This window comes from Onychostruthus taczanowskii, unplaced genomic scaffold, assembly GCF_017590055.1.
Source record: "Onychostruthus taczanowskii isolate IOZ18803 unplaced genomic scaffold, ASM1759005v1 scaffold2, whole genome shotgun sequence".
Classification (NCBI taxonomy): Eukaryota; Metazoa; Chordata; class Aves; order Passeriformes; family Passeridae; genus Onychostruthus; species Onychostruthus taczanowskii.
This window is the reverse complement of record NW_024499239.1, coordinates 14,787,863-14,811,712: the sequence shown is the minus strand read 5'-3', so window position 1 is coordinate 14,811,712 and position 23,850 is coordinate 14,787,863. Positions and strand designations below refer to the sequence as shown.

The window sequence follows — 23,850 nt, the reverse complement described above, 5'->3', positions numbered from 1 at the left end:
GGGAAGCTCAGCACGGCTCAGGCGACTGCAGAATCCTTCAGCCAAATTACGCTGTTTTGATGCTTTGTCCCTCGCACATAGATATTTACCCACTTTTAAAAATAATCCAATAAACTGGATTCTTCTTCAAATTTTCTTCACATGAGGTTGTAGTAAGAAACTTGATGTCATTTGAGCAGGACAATTAAACCCCTGAGGAAATATTAGACAGGCCATAGAGATAGGATTACTTGGTACAAAGAAGCATCACCACATTACAATATAATGAATCCCTTACTTGCAACCATTTCAGGATGTTGTTGCAGCAAAATGTATTTTTTGCCTTGATTTTTAACCACACAGATTAATTGCTGGACCTTCAAATTACAAAGAAAAGTATCTTGAAATGCCTGGTATTCAGCTGTGGATTTTGGAGCATGATGAAAAATGAGAAATACGTCTGACTCCTGCAGAGAGGGCTTGGAGATGATCCCTTGAAAGCACTAGGATGCCTGGCTGCTTTAAAAAGACATTATTTGCTTTGGCTTCTCTAATAAGTTTTGTGTCTTTTATCTTGATTGTTGTTGCAATGGGGATTCCAAAGTGGATGACTGGGAAGATCCTTTGCAAAACAGGGGCTGATTTAGTCAATGCCACAGATCCAGAGCTGGTCAAGTTCATTGGAGAAATTTACTACGGACTCTTTCGAGGCGGCAAAATACGCCAATGTGGCTTGGGCGGGCGGCGTTCCAAATTCACAAGTAAGTATAATTTTGGTTGAATGTTTAATATCTAGTTCAAATTTAACATTCTATTCTTTTTGTTTACAGAACTTGTAGAATGTAAATTTGTATTATTAAATAAATATGTAGTCTTTATGGTTTGATGTTTGGAGTGTGAATATAAAATTTCTATCATTTCATGAATACCTTTTGCTACAGTTATAATCTGTAATCCTAGAATCAAGCTGGGGAAAAAAATCCCTAGGGAGCGATGGAGAGTTTCCTTTTAGCCTTGTGAAGGGGGTGAAAGTCATTTGGAGATAACCCTGTAAATTATACTTTCCCCTTGACTGACTTTTTCCTATGCCAAGTTTTGCTCTGCCACTCCTCTGCCTCTGTCCTTGCCTTCTCTGTTGAACTCTTCTGAGGTTTTTTCCCTTTAAGAAGCAGAGATTTATTTGGCTGGACACATTTCTGTATTTTTCTGGCTGTCCTAATGCAAATGTCTACCATAGCACATATTGCTAACTTTATTAACATGTTGAAGAAATTCTTACCTTCTTTTCTATTAAGTTAGGAGACAAAAAATTGCTGAACTTTTAACAAATGTAGAAACTCTTCTAAACATACTCCTTTTAACATAAAAGATTTTCTTGAGGTCTTGAAAGCACTGAGCTGTACTCTGGATGATTTCCAAATTTCACTCATCCTGTTCTGTAGTGAAAATGGTAATTTGCATTGAAGATTTTTACTGCAGTGTACAGATTTACTGAAGCAATACGAGTTGAAGCTGTTGCAGTCTCACCCTCTCCCTGGCCCACAGCAATAGTGTCCTGTCCCATCCTTTGCAATGGCTCTGGTAGTTGAGGTGAGGTATTTCAGAAGTTAAAATGGCCAAATATTTAGCCTACAAAAATAAATACTTGTTTTGCCATAGGATTGTGTCTGACTACACAACTACACAAGCACTATTATAAAAATTTGAAGGCAAGCGTGACTGTGGGACTTCAGAGGGAATGTAGAAAAGAACCAGAGCAACCTCAACTTAGATCAGCATGACCTGTTGTTAAACTGGGTGAATTTGCACTGGTAACCAAATTATTGCTCAAGCTCTGACTGCAACTTCACTACATGGACATAGCAGTCACGCTCATCCAGCCCCACTTATTTCACCCCATCCCAGCAGAGAGAATGAGAAAAACTCTGTACAGCTTTTTGAACTAGTTAATGAACTTTCTGATTTTTTACTGTGCAACCTGAGAGGAAGGCATAATGTTCCACAGTCACTTTGGAGTACATCGATATGCAATTGCAGGACATGAGCTGGCACTCCTTAGACAAACAGAGCTCTCACTGAAGCTAGTAATAATTCTCTGTTAGAATTACTATTCTCTGTAATAATAATAATTATTATTATTCTCTGTAAAACATTAAGTGCGATAGGCACAAATATGCATTTTGGTCAACAAGTGTTCCAGAGATTTTCCCTTTTAAATATTTTAATAACTCTACCGATTTTGATATTTTTACAATACCGGTTTCAAACAACAATATACAAAGCAAGTACTTTTGCACAGTGGTAAGCAGGACTGGGGGTTCTGAGTTTGACTTGACTTTTTTTTTGTTTGAATGTCCCCCTTAATCTAAAAGCATTCTGATTTTACTGGGGTGCAAGAACTGTAAGACTTTTCATAAGGAATGCGATAACATAAATTGATTTCACTGGCACCATAGATGAAGACAAAGCTAACACATCATATGGTACAGTATTGCAGCACCTCTGACGCTTCAGAATTTCAAGTTGCAATAATTTACTGTTATTGGTACATCCCCTTTCACTCTGTTAACATTCACTAGAGTAGACTTTAGCTGGGACAGTGACTCCATTGCCATAACAGGTATCTACTTGCTCTTTTGTACTCCTCAACATGTATCACCTGGCATCCAGCTGCAGCTTCTGGAAGTGTCCCATCCAAGTGCAGTACGTTAGACCCACAGGGTTGTTAGGATGGTCCTAAGGCACCTAAGCTGGCATAAGATGCTTCTCTTTTGACAATTGAGTCAAGCTCCGAGAACAAGCTGGGGAAGCCACGTGTTTTGTCTGTGCATAGCAAACGCTGCTGGATTTTGTCAGGAGTCTCCATGGCAATAGCCTTCTCATGGATTCTTATTTCTGTGTACTAAGCTAGACTTACTGGGCATGTCACTGGGACTTGGCTGCAAGACTCAGAAAAGAGACCAAATAATCCTTACAACTACCCTAAAATCTCTGAGGGTTTGTACGGAGGCTTAATTCCATCTGATTTGTTGTTGTGCTGCCAGTTATTTTCATCAGAAAGCAACCTAGTTTTTTGATTCTCATTTCTCATATATACTTCTGATCCTCATTGCTCCCCTCATTTCTTGTTGTCAGTGTCTTCTGCAACTCTTCTGTGCACCAGGCTCAACTACAACTCCAGAAGGAGCTACTGAAAGGGTAGATCTGTTGAATCACATCATTTTTGTATGGCATTTGTACATATAAATTTTTTCTACATGATCTACTATAATTCTGTCCTGTCATGATCAAATTATTTACCTGAAGTTCATGGTGACATCTACCAACTGTTGCTGCCTACTTTTTAGGTGGCTTGTTTGGGCTTTGGGTTTTTTTGTCAGTTATGCAGCACAGGTAGGAATTTATTTATTTGTTTATAACATAGTATATAACTGTATAACTATAACTGTAGTAATTAGGTGGCGCGTTTTTCAGAACACGTATGAGTGTGCAGTGCTGTGCAAGCTGAAGATCTGCTCTTGATCACCTTGTGTGGTGAATGCTTTGTGGGGTGAATGCTCTTGGGCAAGTGGAGAGATGAGAATCTTGACTTCATGTTTTAGAAGGCTATTTATTATATTATGATATATTATATATTAATATACTACATTAAAACTATACTAAAAGAATAGAGAGAAAAGGATTCATCAGAAGGCTTGAAAGAACAGGAAAGGAATGCAATAACAAAGGTTCCTGACTCCCCGAGAGTCCGAGCCAGCTGCATCTGTGACTGGCCATTAATTAGAAACAACCAACATGCACCAATCACAGATGCCCCTGTTGCATTCCACAGCAGCAGATAGTTATTGTTTACATTTCTTTCCTGAGGCTCCTCAGCTCCTCAGGAGAAAATCCTGGCAAAAGTATTTTTCAGAAAATATCATAGTAACAACCTTGTATTTTAGGGTTCCTCTCAATCAGCTTCTCTCTTTCCTGTCAGTCAACATCACCTACAATTCCCTACTCAGATTTCTTCTGATTCTAGAGGGCTGCAGGATAAACTAAACACTCAGGTGTACATTTCCTGCTGCTGGCCAGTCTAGCCCTCCAACAAAGGAACTGTGTTTGTGAAGACAGAACCAAGAAAATTGCTGTTCTCAAGAGACAAGTGTCAGGCTGCTGAGGGAGAGCTTGTGCCTGTAGCAAACCATGGCAGCGCTTCACCTAAAGCCCACCTGACTGCAATACTTTACAACCTTCCTACATCTGTGGCTAAAACACTGCCAGAAGCCCAGAAAAGCATAAAAGGGCCATGAACACTAGATGAGAAACAAAGAAAGGAATCTTAAAGGGCAAACCTGTGGGATTAGGACGTATGAAATCAGGGCAGATCTCACTGGAGCCAGCAGTAAAGAGAGTAAAGAAAAAAAAAGAAGAATAACATGAGAAAATAAACACAGAAAAGGTGATACTATTTTAGGTAGCAAGGGAACAAGGAAACGGAGACTATCAGACTTCAAATGGATGAGATTAAAAGCATGAGAGGAATGAGAAATTCAAGCCAGGAGTTTGGTATGGAGAACAGAGGTGAAAAAGAGACAAGAAAGTATGCAGCAGACACTACAGCACCAGAGATAAAGACATTAATGCTGCTAGATAAATAAGCAGGACTTCAGCCTGAACCCTTATTTACAGATCCTCTGTAGAGGATTATTCCTGTAGAAGAATATCCCTGGTTTAATGCACTGAAAAACAAAGCATCAGGAACTGAGAAGTATGCAACTAGCTAAATTCCACATCTCCATAAAAAGTCTTCCTTAAATATAAGTTGAATTTGAATCACCAGCACAGTGTGATGTTTACTATCATCAAGAAAACCAATACACTGAATAGATGACTTATTTTTTCTTGACAGTTTTCCCACACATGGTGAAAAAGTTGAATACAGGTCTCCATGTGATGATCATAATGTTCCTCTGTGTGGCCATTTTCTTTTCTCTGGTCAGTTTTGGATTCTGCATTCTTAACGCAATAAAAGTTCCTTACCGGGCTATTAACGGTCCAGCAGGAGCATGCCTTTGGAACTTCCTTGCAGGTAAGGTAATTTTCCAGTGTTTTTTGTAGTCACATTAATAGAAAATGATACAAGTTCCTTTCTTCCTTACTAAATACCTCTGTGATTGAAATACTTGTGAATACAATGAAGTCGGCAGTGAATTCACACCTATCAAAACAGAACTTCCAGGTGGTGTCTTGGCTTATTGTGTCTAGTTAACATTTAACAGGAGCTATGCCCTGAGGCTTTATGTCATGGATAAAAGTGTGTTTGCCCACACAATAAAGCCTAAGCATTTTTAAGGTGTTTAAGCCATGCCTTTGTCTATCCCTACTCTGTATAATGCTCAGTGATATATTCGGTAAGTCTTTTGAAGCATGACCAAAAGATCTGTCTTGTTTTGATTTGATAATGGTGAATACTTATTTCATTTTGTTGCAGGTGGATTTGTAGTACTTGGAGTCACCAGCTTCATGGCTGCTGTGAAACTTCATAACCTCACAGAAAGGATTGCCAATTTTCAGGAAAATGTCTTTCGGTTCATTATCTTAGAAGAACGCTTTGAAGACTGTTTTTGGATTTGTGTGGCAAGTGCCACAGCACATGCAGTGAATTTGCTGCTAATAGCCATTAGTGGGATTCATTTCCCTAAAATTAAGACTAAAACAGAAGAAGTGAATGTTACAGCAGAAGATATCATGTACTAACAAATCTACACAAAACTATTTTGGTCAAGTGAACTGTTGTGACAGGAACAGCTTCTTGGCTCTTCAGCCTTTGTTTTGGAGAGATGATTTATGTACAAACCTGAGCAAACATGTCAGTCTACAATACCAGCAACTAACATGTCTGTAAAAAGAACCCAAAAAACAAATGCTATAAATATCATTATTCTCAAAACAGACTGATATCTGCAGTGAGTATATGCTGTTTCAGTTTTTATAAAATTTGTACTTTGGGATATTTTAGAAAGCAAAAGTGAAATATTTTATCAAACCAAATGTCTTCTTTATTTAGAAAGACAACATGTTTATCACAGATCTTTGAAACTATAACATTGTTTCAAAAGAGAAAGAATGTATATTTGGCATTTACTTTCACAGAATTATCTAGAGCATATTAAGAAGGACATACATCTTTGATGATGTTATACAGCGTTGAAAAAGATAACTGTGATGCTAAAGTTAAGGGGCAGCAAAGGCTAAATGTGTGTGTATGAAATGTTTTTAAAACAGAAATTATCCAATACAACAAGGCAAAGAAGTGAGAAATGTAAATTATATGGGATGCTATTAGTCTGTGAAGAAAAAATTATTAGCTGCTAGATGACTGTTTTATTGCAGCTTCTGGAACTAAACAGCTTAAGGGTAATAGTGCTTTTAGATAACCTGGAAAATATTAATCTGACAGATTAATTTTCTTCATTACTCTGTTAAGTCTATCTGAAATCAAGTAAAAGTGATGTATGATGAAACAGTATTGAAATGGATAGAACTGGCTAAATGGATGGAAAAGTTACTTTCTTAGGAAGGACCATAATTTTGACAAGGATTCAACCAGGTTTTCATGGGTCCCAAGGAGCAAATATTTTTGAGAAAAGGATATGGAATATACCATTAGGAATGGACACAGTGGCCTGTACCATCTCTGAGTTTGGCTCTACAAGGTTAGCAGGATTATGAGTGAAGCAGAAATTTGTGAGGGTTCCTCTGCAATAGGCCCTACTAACCTATCTTCTTCAAGACACCATCAGCCACTTTTGTTTTTCAGGAGCACTAAAATTATTTTAAAAAATTTAAAGATAGATGGAAAATTATGATGAGTCTAGAGAACTGTTACAATTTTAGTATAAAGGAGACTCAATAAAGCAGAAAAAGTTCCTATTTTATTCCACCCTCTTGCTTCATTGTTCTTGGTGCTTTCACTGAGACTGTGCCCTGGGCCACAATTCCAGACAGATGGTGCAATAGCCTGTACATGGATAGGCAGCAAACAAATCCAGGCTACGAAGGTGTCTTAGGTGGTAACAACACAGTACTGCCCTGAAAACTGTCCACAGGGGCCTCTGTGGTACCACCACCTTCCCCTCCCAGAAAATTCTGAGTGGCTTTGAGATAGAAAAACTTGAACTGTTACAAATTACAAGTATTACATTTTCTACTTGTGTAATTATGCCGCAGTTCAAGTTTTTCTATGAACACGTATAATTTAGACAGAGTTGCTGTACAGAAAGAATTATATTGTGGCATGTAACTTAGCTTTTACTAAATATAATTCTCTTCAGGAGGTGAGAAGGAAGCAGATTCTTAAATCCTCCATATCAAGTGATTGCTGTGAAAATGCTTTTCAATAGTATTAATATGCATGTATTGCAACACATTTTCATACTGATAGTGAACTGCTTGATGGCCCCCAAATTTCAAACCACTCCAAAAATATCACTGAATAAGAAAGGACTAAAAAACTGCTTCTTGTCCAAGAGCCTTGCCAAAATAAATGAAACTGAAAATGAATGACCACTTTGATTCTTTAAATAATATTGTAGTTTAATGTTAAAAAATTGTAATTTTACAAGATAAATCCAGTTGGATGCAATTTTCCTCAGTCATTGTTTCTGAGTGCTGCTGACTTTAATAAAACATGTTATATGTCTCTGCACCACTTCATGGAAAAAGCTGCGAGTTCTGAAGTGCAATGGACTCCTAGAGAACAGGCCCAACTCCTTCTGCATCATGTTCTGCTTATCTAACAGTATAACTCCACTTAAAGATGTATGGAAAAGCAAACGTATATATTGGTATGCATATTGTCATAAGGTGTCTTATTCTCACGTATTAAAATGAATTACTTAAAATCTATGCTTTACACTTCAGGGGCAGGGAAAGAAACAAAACATGTCTCAATCACCTGAAATTAAAATCCAATGCATGTTCAAAGCTCTTCAGACTGACAATACAGTAACTGTCAGCAAACTCCAACCAGTTCTTTTCCATGCAGTGCTTTTGCTGACCATAAATCTACTTCTGATATTGCAGTGATAACCCTGCGTTCTGTTGTGAATTTTCCTGAGAGAATGTAACCACAGTCATTCTCATTGGGTGGTTTTGTGGGGTTTTTTTATTTGCCACATTTTTGTTTCTTTCTGTAATTTCAGACTGAAATTGTTACAGTTTTCTCGTAGAAAATAACGTACGTTTGCAATAAAGTCTTATTTTTCCTAAACGATTTACATTTTAATCTTCAATATGCAAATTAAGTATGCAGTATGCAGACTAGGGCTGCCTAAATCCGTGATAAACCCCGGAGAGAAGTACGACCACCTATCTAGAACATGCCATGAGAGGGCAAAAATCCACTGTGAAGCCGAGCAATCGTGCCGGACCATCAGGAAACAACAGCTCTCCTCCCGCGGGATCTCCGCTCGGGAGCGCTCCGGGCCCCGCTCTCCCTCCCCGCTCTCCGGCCGGGCCCTCCCCCGCGGCCGCCGCGCACCGCCCCTTGCGGCGCCGGCTGATGAGGCGCTGTGCGCGCCGGGCCCGCCCGCGCTGCTCCGTTCCCTTCCTTTCCTTTCCCCTCCGTGCTGCCCTCCCTGCTGCCTGCCGTGCTCGGTGCCATGCTGCTGCCCTGCGTGCGGAGCGGGGCTGCGCGCCGCCTCGCCCGGGACGTGCCCCGGGCCTGCAGCTGCTCGGCGCAGGGCCCCTGGCCGCGGGGCTACAGCCGCGGCGCGGCCGGCAAGGTGAGCGGGGAGCCGGGGCGGGGGTTGCGTGTCCCTTCCGCCGCTCGGCTCGGCTCGGCTGGGATGAGCCCCCCGGAGCAGAGTCAGGAGCGATGCGGCTCCCTCCGCTCCCTTGGGTGTGCAGAATGGAGGTCTGCGCTGGCACGGAGAAACTCTTTTGTGCTTAAAATTACTGATTGAAAGAGGTTTTTGTCTTTATGTGACAGGCAAAGTTATTGTAAGTTCTCTTATGCTGTATCTGACTTCTTTTTCACACTTTAAAGTAGTTGTAGTAGTTGATCCTGGTTACAGAAGTGTTACTGTGCATCACGTTAGATAAATTCAAAAACTTAGATAAATGCATACAGAAGTAGCAGTAGTTTGAACACTTACTCGCTGACTCTCTGATGGGTCTCTAAATTTCGTGTTGTTTACATTAATGCCTTTGCATTAACCCCTTTTCTAGGGTCTTGTTCTGGGAGTCTACTCTAGTGAAAAGGATGATGGTGCTGCCCAGTTCACTAGTGCGGGAGATGCTTTTGATAGGCTTGTGTCTGGAAAGCTGAGAGCACTTCTATCCCTGTAAGTGTGTGATAAGCTTCTGAAATGGACCAAAGTACCTATAAATACCAGTAGGAATGACTTTTTTTTTTTTCGTTATTTCTGTCTCTGTCCATATCACTGTCAGGCTGCTATTTGCTTTGACAGTTTGGAGGGGAGCTCCCATGATAAAACTAATCACTGAGCAAACATGCAAAAATTTCATGGGAGCTGTCCTCTGCTCTAAATCAGCACAGAGCCAAGCATCCAAGTGCATGTGTGGCACACTGTGTGGTCATGGAGTAAATGCAGTACTGCAAGATTGATCACAAGTAAGGCCTTCTGTATTGAAAGAATCTTTTTGTGTCCTAGATGTGGGCCACCTTTGAAGAAAGGGAAAACACGTGTATTTCATGGTTTGCATCAGGTACGTACTTAGTGGTTTTGTATGCTAGTTGATTGATGTGTGAAGTTTGTCCTTACATCTAATTTTATGCTGAGTTCACTGCTGTGCTTGTATAAATGGCTGGCTCTTCTTCCCTCTTCTTGACTGTTTCAACTCCCGTTCTGCACTGCCCATGTTTGCACAGCTCTGTACTCCCTCCACCGTGCTGCAAATGGAGAGGATCTGAACAAGTCTGCTCCAAAGGTGCTGTACTCTGAATAGCTGCTTCTTGAATGAGCTAAAGCATGGCAGTTTTGGATCTGACTTCTGTGCCTCCTGTGTCCAGGAGGGGTGAGTCTGTGAGGAGTTACTGATAGGTGCAAAGAGCTTCCAGACTGACAGTTCCAAGACAAGGTAGTCCCTTCATAGGCTTTTGTCAGAGATTTTAAGTCAGGTGCTTGAAACCTCTGAAAACAAGTTAGGGGACTGTTCTTCAAGCAGGACTTTTGTCTGCACAGGCATAATAGGCTGTGAGATGAGGATTCATCTGCTCAAAGTTAGGCTTTTGGTTCCACTTGAGAAGCTGGGATAGAAGTAATGCACATATGTGAAGCTGACCAATATGGAATGATTTGTGCCTTTTTGGAGTCCTAGTAAGGCCTAGGCAGGCATGTGATGTGACATTAGGTGTTCCTCTCTAAGCAACTGATTCTTACATTTAGGCTATTTAAATAATCTGAAATAAATCCATTTGTAGTGAGAATTGCCTACCATGTATAAATTCCTGTGCGGACACCCCACATAGGTGGACTTGGTAAAAAGGCTCTCAGAAATTTCATGGAAGTTGAGTGCATTGAAGGTCCCATTATCCCAGTTCTGCATACAGGATGGACTCTGAAGTGAGTAGCAAATCTCTGCGATAGAAGAGAGGAGAATGTTAACTGGTATCACCGATTTTCTGGAAAGCTAACACAAGTTTCAGCATTTTGTGGACTAAAGGACTTCACTACAGCGTAGCAGTTTGACAGCTGCTTGTTAGAGGCTGACAGAGATGGGAAAGCCTAACTTTAACTTTTTTTTTTTTCTTAAGAGCTATAGGAACATTATATATGTTCACATACATAGCTTGGATCTTTATACAAATTTCACTTCACTCTTAAAAGGCTGCTTTCATACTCATTACTTCTTCTTTCCTTCCACTTGCATACAGCTTACAAGGCAAGCATGTAGTCTGCTGTGCTACATTGTTTTCCTGAGCTCTGGAAAGGTTAACCCTGTGCAGCTTTGCTTTGCTACCTGTCAAATCCTGCCAGCAGAGCTCCTGAGATGAGCTAACACATGGAGCATTTGAAGTGATTTTAGTTTCTTGAACGTAGTACTGTGCCGAAAAGGGTTATGATTCTCCAGATAAGTTCTGTCCTTTCTTACAGCTTGGAATCTGGATCTGCTTTCCAAGGACTCTTAGGCTTGTCCTTGGGAGTATCAGATTTACCATGTATTGAATATAAAGCCCTGTCTGCCATGTGCATTGCACATGATTATTAACTGGACAACAGAATAACTGACTTGCATGCCTGTGGCAAATGACTGGGAGCACACCCCAGCAGCACCATGCAGGCACTCTTAATGGAAAGTGCCTGATACAGAAAAAGTACTGCATCTATTTTAATGCTATGCTTGATTTGATTTGGAAAGTAAAGTCTTTTAACAATTCTGCTGTGGCTGTAACAATGAGGAAAATAAATCCATTTGTGTGTTGGCTTCATCTAGGACTTTCCAAGTGTGGTGGTAGTTGGCTTGGGTAAGAAGAATGCTGGAATAAATGAACAAGAAAACTGGAATGAAGGCAAAGAAAACATCCGTACAGCTGTTGCAGGTTGAATATTTTTTAAATTGTTAAAGCATTTTGTCTGTAAAGCAATTGTAGTTCTGCACCATGTTTCCCTTCTGAAGACCAAGTCTAGGTATGCCTTTGTTTTGAAATGCACAACTTACTGCATGGTTTGGTAATTGCATGTACTTCTCACTGATACTCACACGACTTTTTCCTTAGTGAGCAAGGAGTTATCAAGAATGTAAATGAAATCTGAAGACAGGTAACTGCAGTTATTTCTATGAAATAACTTTCCTAAACAGTGTGACATTGAAAAGGCACTTGTCTAATTTGTATTTTGGGGCCGAGGAGCATCACCAATTCACTTTATGGTCACTCTGTACTTAAGTACACACACATATTATATCTATCTTTTATATATATAAATATATATATTTAAGTATGCATACTTATTTCATAACTGAGATATTTGTGTTAGAAATCAGTATCTTTCACAACATCAGTACTATGATTCAGTATGTTATCTGTTGAAGACAGAAAGGGCTTATCTTAATCAAGGATGACTGCTGCATCTAAGTGTGTAAAATAAGCAGTTCTCACTGAAGACTTTATAGTCTGATTGGATGACAGCTGTTTGTCCAAAGTGCTAGCCTGTAGCTGCCATTAACATTGTTAATTAATGTTCACTTTGTAGCAGACATAAAACATAGTTAAATTATTTGGGAGCAAAATAGAATTTATGGAATACATTGTTTATTAAAGGGTATCTAAACTTATCTGGAAAAAAAGAAGTCATATTCTTGGCAAAAATTAAATTATGACACATTTCTGATACCTGTAGATAGTCATAATTCATAGCACTCAGAATGATAGAGCCTTGCTTTGCTATAGAATGAACTTTAGGAGTCAGAATAACCGTGATCTTTCCTTTTTTATTCTTGTGAAACATTTTAATAATTATAATTCACCAAGTGATATTTTTAGTAAAAATTTGCCAGTGTACGGTCATTAGCATTTTTAATTCTTCTACTGCATGATCTGTTTGACTGACTTACTTATAAACTCAGCTATCTTGAGTTAAAATTATTTTTTCCTTGCAACATCCCATTGATCACCTCAGACAGCTGTTTTGCTGATCTGTACAATAGCTGGCCTTCAGTTCTGTGCTGTATTTTTTAGTTGGCTGCAGGCAGATCCAGGATCTGGAGATCCCTTGTGTGGAAGTAGACCCCTGTGGAGATGCACAAGCAGCTGCAGAAGGTGCTGTCCTTGGATTGCATGAATATAATGAGCTGAAGCAAAAAAAGAAACCTGTAGTTACTCCTCAGCTTCATGGAAGGTGATGGCAAAGGAAAGCTTGCCTATTTATTCATCTTTGTTTGCTTTGTTTGTTTGCTTATTTATGAAACTGTATGCTTGTACATGAGAAAAACAAAACTGAAAGAACAGGGCTAGGAACAGTACTCTTCTTAACTCCTACTCGTTTGAATTCCCTGAAGTATTTTACATCTCAAGTATATTTATAGCGTTTGTTCTATGTGTTTTAATGCTGTATTCAGAGATTAAGGGTAAATAAATGCTGCTCCATAGAAAAGAAGGACCAGGATAAAAAGTAAAAGCTACCTGGAGAGAAATTGTGATATACTAGGACTTCTTTTGGTATTGTCTGCCAGAATTGTGGAGAACTCAAATTCCGTAAATGGATAAATCCTTTGGAGAATCAGGAAATGCTAACTGACACCAGACCAATGTGCTATGGATATACTTTACATAGTTCATTTGTTATATTTTCATTCATAGAGTATAATGCAAGAAGAGAAACCTGAGTTCTTCTGCTCTCTAAACAGACATCACTTACTGAGAGCAGAAAGTAGAGCCAGGGCTTTTGGTTTCAGAACAATTATTGGAGTGGACTTTAGATGTTTGGTATAGGATATTCTGTCATGCAGGGGAGAGGAATTTCCTGTATGTACTTCAAGAAGGAACAAGTTCTTCCTTACAAAGAAGTTAGTGAAATAAAGTGGAAGCCTCTTGATTAAGCATGTCTTGATAAGTTATATGTAAAATAAACACTCTTCCTATTTTGTAGCACTGCAGATACTTTAGAAACTGATTAAATTTGTATTAAATATTTCCTGAAAACACATTTCCTGAAAACACAGATGGCCCTATGACCAGTTATGGAAGTAAATTTTTTTATATAGTAATTTAGGTTGGAAAAGACTTCTGGAGGTCATTCAGTCCAGCTCCAGCTTGGATTAGGGATAACGTGGACATTATGTACAACATTAAAGCCTGGCCTTTGTTTAGTCCACATTTTAATATCTCCTGAATTGAAAATTCTAGTGTTCTAGTGTTTAACTACACTCATAGTGAATTTTTTTCTTTGTGTCCTATTGCACTTTTCCTTGTTGAATCTTGAGATTGTTGTCTGTTACTGTCTTACTGTGCAGCTCTGAGATGTGTCCGTGTTCAGACACACTCCTGCTTCAATTCATGTTTTCTCAATTTGTCTGCAAGGATTCTGTCTGAAAACCTAGCTAAAGTCAAGAGAAATCACAGAGTTTAGTCTGGAAAAGACCTTTAAGGTCAATTACATCCACTGTGGTCCTCTGTGACAAACCCTCTCATCACAGAATTCATTTAAGTTGGTCAGGAATTTGCTGCAAATCTAAAATATGGTTCCCAGTGACCATCTTGTCCTTCATATACCTAGAAATGGCTTTCAAAATTACTTTCTCTACAAACTTCTAAGGAATTAGTCTAGGATAACTGGCTTATATATTTCCCTATGTCCTCCTTGGCATTTTTAAAGATGCATATTTGTCCTTTGCAGTCATCAGGGACCACATTCAGTTACATCTTTCAAACTTAAAGAGCCTAGGCTTGCAGTGATGCCAGCCAGCTCCCTCAGAACCCTCAGATGTGTTCTGCCTGCTACGAAGGACTTGTGTACATTCATCATCCTTAAGCTAAGTCCTAAGTCTCTCTTCCTGTCATGAGGTGTGCCCCTCTTTCTTAAACTCTGTTGCTGAGTCCAAAGAACTAAGGCATCTGGAAGCAGATCTTTATTAAGGTTGATGCAAAGCCAGCTTTGAGAACTTCAGCTTCTCAGCGTTCAGTAGGTTACCTGCACCATTTAGCAAGTGAACAGTGTTATTCCTGCCCTGCCTTTTGCTGATGGTGTTCCTGTTGAAGTCCTCTAGGTACCTTTCCTACTTCTTGCAGTTTCAGTGTCAGCTGACATTTTGCTTCTTAATTACATCCTTCCATACCCAGGCAATATTTCTGTATTCCTCCTGCATTCCTCTATCATTGTCCTGCTCTTTTTAGAGGCAAAATCCTGTTCAATGCCTTGCTTTATGATAACTTATAAAGTAAGTTGTCTCAGTAAAAGGAAAGGTTTTGTACTGGTCATCTGTCCAAGTAACCAGAGAGAATTCCCCATTTCCTACACAGGCAGCTCTATGATGTTTGCTCTGTCATTTGTTAGTGAAGTGCCTTGAGTGCGCTGGAAAATGGGATCCAAATTCCACTCTTACTGCATGACCATATTTCAGTAAAGGGAGAAACAGAATTGGAGACTTTATATGATAAATAAAAACTTTCAAGGCTGTTAAAAGTAATGTGATTACAAACTTCAGAAGGGGTATTAAACCTTGTGTTTAAGGATTTAAGCCAATCTTTGATTAGTAAGGATTAGGATAAGACCTAATGAATTGGATAGATAATTTTCCATCTGTCTACTCTTGGATTCTCCTAGCTTCCTCTGAAGTGTTTGGCACTGACTAGAACCAGAGACAAGTTACTAGGGCTAGAGTCCTTGTACCAAAATAACTGATATTCTTAATTTCTCCAAATTAATGATATTGCATTTTAAGAAAGAGAATATGTGAATGCTTTTCTTACTTTTACAAATATCTATAATCCTGATCATTGTGTGTTGTTGTTTAGTGCTGAAAGGGGAGCCTGGCAAAAAGGTGTTATCTACGCTGAGGGGCAGAATCTTGCTCGGTACCTTATGGAGGCTCCAGCTAATTATATAACTCCAATCAAATTTGCTGAACATATTGAACAGAAGCTCAGAACGTTCAGCAATGTGAAGGTCCACATGAGGTAAATTCCATGGAAATTATTGCTCTGTATGGTAGAGGACCATAACAGTGAAATAAGATACCTTCCAGGTTATTAAAATCTGAAGTTATTCAGATCTCATTTTCCTTTTGCTACTTCAAATGACAAAAGCAGGGGAAGTGTTTGGTGAAAAGGTGTGAGGGGTGCCCAGACTGCAGGCTGTTGTCAAGGATTAAGTGAGCTGCTAGTTTGCAGAGGAAGCAAAATACTGTGATGCAGTCAAATCATTAACTGTCAATTAGTCATGCAGTCAGTTATTGCTTAATTAACATAAGTGCTGGGAAAAGAAGCCTCAGTGAATAGAGGGCTAATATTAAGTACCTTTTGTTTTCTTCCCAAGTGGGTTTTTTACATACCTTTGCTTTTTGTTTGGATATGGTAATAAAACATCTTCTATTTATTGCTGTTACTGTTGGGGTTTTTTAAATAGTTTTTTAAAATGCAAGATGGAGCCATAAAAGCCCTGGCAAGTGAATTTCCACAGCTGGTGCTTCTTGCCCCTGAATTTCTACTTTCTGTTCTATAGTGGAAATGATTCCTGGTTGTGCAAATTTTGGAGGCTATTTTGTTGAAAGCAAAAGACTGGGGGAAATCTTGCTAGCAGAAAGCTAAATGTAACCTGCTGCAATATGTTACTTCACATACCTTTAGCATCTACAGCCTCACAGGCAAGTGAAAGATCAGTGTTTCTGATGCAGAAACTGTAGACAAGCTGTTGTTTTGTTGGGTTTTTTTAAACAAGACAAAACAAAAATCAAAGAGCAACTGATGAAGTATTTTTCTGATTCACCAAAAAAAGGTAGTAGTGGTTGGATTTAAACTACAGTTTCCAAAATAACTAACTAAAATGAAATGGTTTGTGTACAAACCATGAAGAATCATGATATCTTTAAAAAATCACCTTGGTCAAAGTGTCCAGTTGGGAAAAAAAATAAAACTAATACATGTTTCTATTCCAGACCAGAGTCTTGGATAACAACACAAGAGATGGGAGCATTCCTGAGTGTAGCCAAGGGTTCAGCTGAACCTCCCATCTTTCTGGAGATTCACTATTTAGGGAGTGCCAATACAGATGACTCCCCATTGGTATTTGTAGGAAAAGGAGTTACATTTGACAGGTATGTATGCTTGTATGCCAATATTTTAATTACTAGAGGGAGAAAATGCTTTCCTGCTATTCATGTTCAACAAGGAGATGCTTTTTCTTTGCTCAGCATGTCTTCCAATGCCGTTCCACTGAACTTGCATTATATAGTAGCTTGTGCTGCCTTTTCTGGCAATAACACAACATCAGTTGTCCAGAGTAGGAATTAATATGACATCATTTTGTAAGGGGAAGAAGGAAATTCAGAGGGAAAGCAAATAAAGAAGGTGTTTTTTTTTTTTTCTTTCTTGTCCTGAACAGACTCAGGTAAAGAATTTGCATGTTTAGAATTGCAGTATGTCAGTGGACATCAAGATGATGCTTAAGGAAATAGAAAATAGTTCATTCTTTGCAGCAGTTCCTTATAATTACTTTTCATGTCACATACTGCTGAAGAATTATCAGTCAGTTCCCCATCCACATGTTGATTTTTATCAAGTGTACTATTTTGTTCATTATGTGCACTGCCATTATGAAGACCAGTGAGTTACTCCAGTTACTGCAGTTTACCTGGATTTTTATGGTCTCCTAATTAGGAGGAAGTAATACTTTATCTGAAATGAAAACCCAGGTACCTTGATTCCAGTACACTTACTAGGGTTGTAGAAGTACCTGGAGCAGCAGGTCTAGCATTTACTGATATTTGGTGTTAACACACACTGATGGACAGAGCATCACCAGTCTATGTGACATGGAACTTGAGCTGTTTGTTCCAGCGGTGGCATTTCCCTGAAGCCGTCATCGGGTATGGATGCGATGAGAGCAGACATGGGAGGGGCAGCAACTGTCTGTTCAGCCATTGTGACAGCAGCAGCTCTAAATCTACCTTTGAACATAATTGGTAAGTGGTTTTGTATGGAGAATCCAAAAATCTTAGTTCTACAGGGTTTTGTGAGAGAGTATTATTCTAGTATTAGCAATGGTAAAAGCCATGTACAAACATCATGGACTCTTGCACACCTGCTTCTCTCATTCTCTTGCTCAATCTCTCTTCCATTTTTACTTGCATATGAAAAAATTACTGTTCTTTACTTGAATAAAATATTAGAACTCCAAATCAAGATTTTTAAGGTATGATTTTTACATCTTAAGTAAGAAATGTTTGTCAATAAAGATACTGCCAGTGAGTCTTTGAAAAGTCCTGATCCTTCATTACAAGAAGGAATGTGCATCTCTGTATAAGCAGATAGAAGGAAAAGGAGTCAGGAGTGCCGAGCTACCTCTATAAGTGTGTGCCACAACTGAACAGGAAGAGTGATCAGCTCTAGTTTCCTTAGGTGAATATCCCAGCAGAAAACTAAACCAAACCAGTCTGCTGATACCTTTATGCATGTGCAATGATCTTTTTCCTGAAAAAAAAGTTTATTTTTTCTACAAAGGTAAAATTAAATGAGCTGATTCAGATGCTGTGGCAAGACCAATTGGCAATGACATGGAACATGGTCTGCAATAAGTTTTAGTTTGAGAAGCTCGACTTGGAGTTAGCTGGTATTTAGTATTTAGTCACTAGGTATGTAGTCACTCTGTGCTTCAGCCAGGAGAGGGCAGCGGAGCCCAGGCGCAGCCTCACGGCGTTCCTCTCCGAGTGTGCCATGGGGAGGGCTGGCACTGGAGCCTGTCTGTACATCCTGCCACTGAAAAGTGGTGCTCCACTTGTGGACCTTGTGCAGGCTTTCCCTATGAGTGAATTTCCTTATTCATTCCATGATTCCAGTCACAGTTGCAGTTTTGACACTGAGCCTGTTTTTTGCTGCCACTGAAAAGTGGTGCTCCACTTGTGGACCTTGTGCCACGTGCAGGCTTTCCCTATGAGTGAATTTCCTTAGTCATTCCATGATCCCAGTCATAGTTTTGACACTGAGCCTGTTTTTTTCTCATTTCTAGTTGTTCTTGGTATGGCTGGAGTTATGTGACAAGTCCTTGGACCACTCTAGACATTATACAATGAGCACACTTTGAATGGCTCAGAGTGTTTATTTGAGAAGTTTTTAATTGCAGAAACAAAGAAGTTCTTTACCTGTGAATAATTATATATGGGAGACAAAAAATAGTGTTTATTGCTCCTCTGATATCACTTGTCTGGAAAAAATATAGAAGAAAACCCAAGTGGTAAAGTAGTGTATGTGAGAGAGCCTGGTGGTGCATCATGCAGAGGAGTTTCCCTGATTGAAAACTGGACCATATGTCTCCATTAACGGGGAAAATTTGGATTTTGAGTTTAATTTCAAAATTACACTTGTACTATTTTCTTAAGGAGGTGTTTGGAGCTTATCTAAGTGGGTTTTTTCTACAGCTTTTCTGAGAAGAAAAACTAGTAGTTCACTTTTCTTTATCTGTCTCTAAGGTTTGGCACCCCTCTGTGAAAATATGCCCAGTGGTAAAGCAAACAAGCCTGGAGATGTAGTTAGAGCCAAGAATGGAAAAACAATACAGGTATGCATGTGAAACTTGGAATTTGGGTACTTTTAGTGAACTGGTTTAACCAACCAAGTTGACTGCAGTCAGATTAGATTTGAAAAAATCACTTATAGATAAGCAGTGCAAATGTACTGTTTTAAAATTGTAAGAAACATGTTACTAGCTAGAAATTGCTATGGTAGGATTTTTTCAAATATAGATTGAAGAGATGGGACGTGTCTTATAAATTGGTAGGAAAAGCTGCAAAGTAAGGTCATCTATTGAGCATGCTGGAATAGCTCGTTTGGCACAAGAGGTTGTTACAATGCTCATAAATTCAGGCTCTAAGTCCAAATAAATAACTAATTGCTTCCAGCAGACTCTTGAGGTGAATTCCTTGCTATCTGGACATCAAAGTAAGACATCAGTTTCCTGCTGATGTAACCACAGTTTTTACACTGCCAAAATGCTCAGTACAATCAGAACTCTGAGTCATAGAGGCTGTTGGTTCAAAGGAGCTTGCCAAATCAGTACCTAAGATACATATTTCATATATATTACAAATGGTTCCATACTCATCTAATAGATTAAATTGTACTGAAAGCCATTGTGCTGTAGATCATTGATTTAATGCAGAAGTAGATGGCTTTCTTTTTGTCTGAATTTCTGTGATTCTGCCACTTTTGACTTGCTGAACCTTCCATTTCTTTGACATTCATCTTGGAAAACTGAGTTCAGTCACCCTCTGCTTTGAGGGAAAAAGACTGGGCATGTATTCCCCCACCATGAAGAAATCTGCAAGAAAGTGCTGGTAGCTCCAAGCACATGATGCAGCCTGTGTGCTCCCCTGAGACACCTGTCCAGTCTCCAGGCTCTTCTGAGGAGCCAGCAGTACAGACACCCAGCATGCAGAGGAGATTGTAGTGCTGAAGGATGACTTACCTCAGCCACAGACATGCTTTTACACAGAACTGTATATCAGTATTGTATTTTTTATTTCTTTTTTTCAGTGTAGTTTGACATTTCATTAATTCATTTTCATTACCTGAAGTTTCTAGGGTTTCTATCCAACAGCTGTTTAACATATGTGAGAAATACATCAGTGAAAGAGATGTTTACAGTACTTTATCTGTTTTTTACTGATTTTGCCTTTGAAGGTAGATAACACAGATGCAGAAGGAAGACTGCTGTTAGCTGATGCTCTCTGTTATGCCCATAATTTTAACGCAAGGGCTATTGTGAATGCCGCAACATTAACAGGTAAGCAGTGTCCCTTCCCTGCTCACTTTGAAGTCAGTTTTGTGTTACTCATTAGTTGGGCTGTGGATTAATTGTGCTGTGTATATAAACCCCACCTTAATTCAAAGGCAACTGAGATTATTTTACATGTTTCAGGACAGCAGTGAGCACAGCTTGTGTGTCTCTGGAGTGGGGAGGGGACGTGCAGGGTGCATGCTCAGCAGTGGAGATGAAATTGGGTTGGCTCAGCTGGAGCCAAGAGCAGGAAAACCTACCCAAACTTCAGTGCTTGTGCAGTGTTTCCCTGTGCTTCTTCCATCTCTGAGCTGAACCCTCTCAGCTCCCAGGCCTGTGTGATGCAGAGGTGGTGACTTGTTCATGGAAGTCCTGCCCAATCCATCTGGCACGCTGGAGCCCAGACAGGTTCCTGAATGCCTTGCTGGGTGCCTGAGCTCTGACCCAGCCAGTGCCAGTTCTCCCACTCTCTGGGCTGGCTCCATGATGGCAGGAGAGTCGTCATCATTCCTCAGGAATTCGTTTGACTGAAGTATTTTTTGTGTAATTTGCATACTTTTAGGCATTATGAAATATGTTTTAATTGTTTCATCTCTACAGTTGTATAATAATGAAGTTGTAAATTTAAATTTAAAACCAGCAATTCTGTATGCATGAACTCACTAACAAGCTGTCATGGGTGAGGTGACTGTAGCTGCAATAAAAGCAAACACGGAAGAGTAATTCAGACAGGACTCACTCTGTTGCTTAATTAGTATGCTAAGCAAAATAATCATGCTTATATAGATTCTCTGCTAATGCCTTAAATTATGTTCCATCAGTTTTACCAGTTCAAATGCTGTGGAAAATTTCAATAGACAGAAGGGAAACTGATTTTAAGATTGTTGGCTTGTATAAAAGTATTCCTATCTGGGATCCTTGGGCACCAAGCAGGAAGAAGGAGGGCTCCCACAGAAATTTCTTTGATATATTTTGCTAAACTGCTTTTATTTTCTTTTTCATCTCACTAAGGATTAAGTGTTGGTATTAGATAAGCAGTTCTGGGTCATCAAATAGATAAATATCTAATCTTACGGTTTAATATTTTGATAAGGATCATTTTAATAAATTAAATGTTTAATTGAGTAAATTTACACATAATGTGCATAACTCTATGTAAGTGAAATTCACAAAAGAGGAAGTATCAGCTCAAAAATTGTAGAGGTCTATAAACTGGAAAAAGCCCATTCACTTGTATTTTCTATATGAAAATAATAATTACTGTGGTTTTTAAGAGGATACTGTTATTGTTTAATACATTATCTTAGAACTATTTCTAAGAAACATCAATCTGAAACCAGAAAGTTTAGTTTCATGGAAAACAATATAATTTTTATGATTTCTTATGGTTTTTTAGAATATATAAGTGTTTTAAAGACGCTCAGACTTTCAAAAATGTCACTATACTAGTCTTCAAGTTTTGCAGTGTGATAAATTCCTGTTACTGATAATGGGAATTAAAAATGGAAAGTTCTTTGAGGAGTTAGGATGCAAGGAATAGCTCAGGTCCACCTTTGCCTTTGTCATATGAACTTGAAGGTGTGTTTCTTTAGGTGCCATGGATGTTGCATTGGGATCTGCTGCAACTGGAGTGTTCACAAATTCATCCTGGCTTTGGACTCACCTCTATGAGGTAGGCCACCTGCATTATTGTTAAATCATAATAGTAATTCAGTGATATGTCTTATTGAAAAGTTAGTACACTACTGAAAGTCTGTATGCAAATCTGAAAGATGTGATTATGTTTTGAAATTTTAGAGGAATGATGTCAGTACTCTATTTAGTTGAAAATAATGTTGGCTATTAATTACTAGCTCTTCAGTGCGATGTAATATCATACACCATCTTAAGGATCTGCATGTTCTGATAACTCACTACATATGCATAAACTCTGGACTACTGGCAGTAATTAGTTCATGTTAAAAAGATAATTGATCTTGCTTAACAACATGGATACAGATATTCAGAGAGGCCTTGTGAGTGGCTGAGGTCCAGTGGATCAAGGAAGCCTCTGAGGGAAAGGATTTCTCTTGTCAGGAAAAAGGAAAAACAGATAAAAATACGGTTTTTTGATGTTGCCTTATGGCTAACACTAAAGTACCTAAAAAGCAGGATTGCCTGTTTTGTTTTGCAAACAGTGTATATTCACTAACCTAATATCTTGGGCTGAAGGTTTTTAGACTGGTAAAACCTAAACAAAAAGAAGCATGCATGAAAACAGGGCTTACAAGTGCAGTTAGAAAAAGACATTCCCAAAATATCATTGGGTTTTTTCAGGCCAGCATTTTGACAGGGGACAGAGTTTGGAGGATGCCTCTTTTTAAGCATTACACAAAACAAGTCACAGACTGTCCCCTTGCAGATGTGAGCAACATTGGAAAGTACAGCAGGTAAGATGAGCCAATACCTTCCACGTGCCCCTTTCGTTCAACCTATTTGTATAATACGTGTGCTGTTGGAATTGCTTTGGGAACAATACATCTTTCTGTTTCCCACAGAGCTGGAGGAGCATGCACAGCTGCTGCATTCCTGAAGGAATTTGTGACTGCCTCTCACTGGGCTCATTTGGATATAGCTGGGGTCATGTCAAATAAAGATGAGGTGCCCTACCTCCGGAAGGGCATGGCAGGGCGGCCCACGAGAACGCTCGTGGAGTTTGCAGCTCGATTAAGTCAAGACAGTCACAATGCCAAATAAAAATACTTGTTCTAAAATCATCCACTCTGCCTTAAGAAAAAAAATCTTAAAAGGTATCATACATTCATAAATGAATGTCCCAAGCATATTTTCACTATGGCAATTAACTAAAAATGCATTTTATAAAATATTACTTGGGAAAGAATAACTCAACTTTGAGATTTTTCATCCCTTACCCTATTATGCAGCAAAACAAAAATTATTCTGTTTGAACTACTGAAATATTTAATACCAAAACATGATAATGGGAACTATTGAGATACCTATTTTATATGCAAAGTATGCATAACTGTTGTAAACAATAAATACCTTATTTGGATGTGAGTTTTGATTGAGAGAGAATAAACAATCAATGATAGATGTACCTCAGTTTTGAGTGAACTGTAGGTGGTGTCAACGGGAACTCTGCCAAGTTTTTCATAGAAACACCATTCTGGCATTTTTTCCTTAGAAAAACTAAACTGCTTTTGGTATTTACTGAGGCAGAAATTGTGCTGGTGATTAGCATTAGCATGGCTTCAGCATAGAATTATGTAGTAAGTTATAACATGTCAAGAAGTGTATATTTTCAGAAAACTAGTGGGTGCAAGTTAGTGCTTGTGTTTTTTAGGGGGACCTGCCCTTATCTCACATGGTTTTTGTCATCCTTATATTCCCCTCTTTCCTGGTGTGAAGTGGCCACCCTTCAAGCAGGAAT

At 39.0% G+C, this 23,850-nt stretch overlaps 2 protein-coding genes across 2 annotated transcripts; both read left to right on the top strand.

Annotated features, from left to right (window-relative positions):
• Window positions 1–487: 487 nt before the first annotated feature.
• CLRN2 (clarin 2) lies at window positions 488–5,721 on the top strand. Its single transcript, XM_041402465.1, has 3 exons — window positions 488–740; window positions 4,874–5,053; window positions 5,456–5,721. The coding sequence occupies exons 1-3, from the start codon at window positions 488–490 to the stop codon at window positions 5,719–5,721; spliced, it is 699 nt and encodes a 232-aa protein (XP_041258399.1).
• A 2,800-nt stretch (window positions 5,722–8,521) lies between these two features.
• On the top strand, window positions 8,522–23,472 carry LAP3 (leucine aminopeptidase 3). The gene is made up of 13 exons (XM_041402447.1): window positions 8,522–8,750; window positions 9,196–9,311; window positions 9,642–9,696; window positions 11,425–11,530; window positions 12,668–12,827; window positions 15,443–15,604; window positions 16,582–16,740; window positions 17,483–17,607; window positions 19,111–19,199; window positions 20,321–20,423; window positions 22,010–22,089; window positions 22,734–22,846; window positions 22,955–23,472. The coding sequence occupies exons 1-13, from the start codon at window positions 8,628–8,630 to the stop codon at window positions 23,151–23,153; spliced, it is 1,590 nt and encodes a 529-aa protein (XP_041258381.1). The 5' UTR covers window positions 8,522–8,627; the 3' UTR covers window positions 23,154–23,472.
• Window positions 23,473–23,850: the final 378 nt, after the last annotated feature.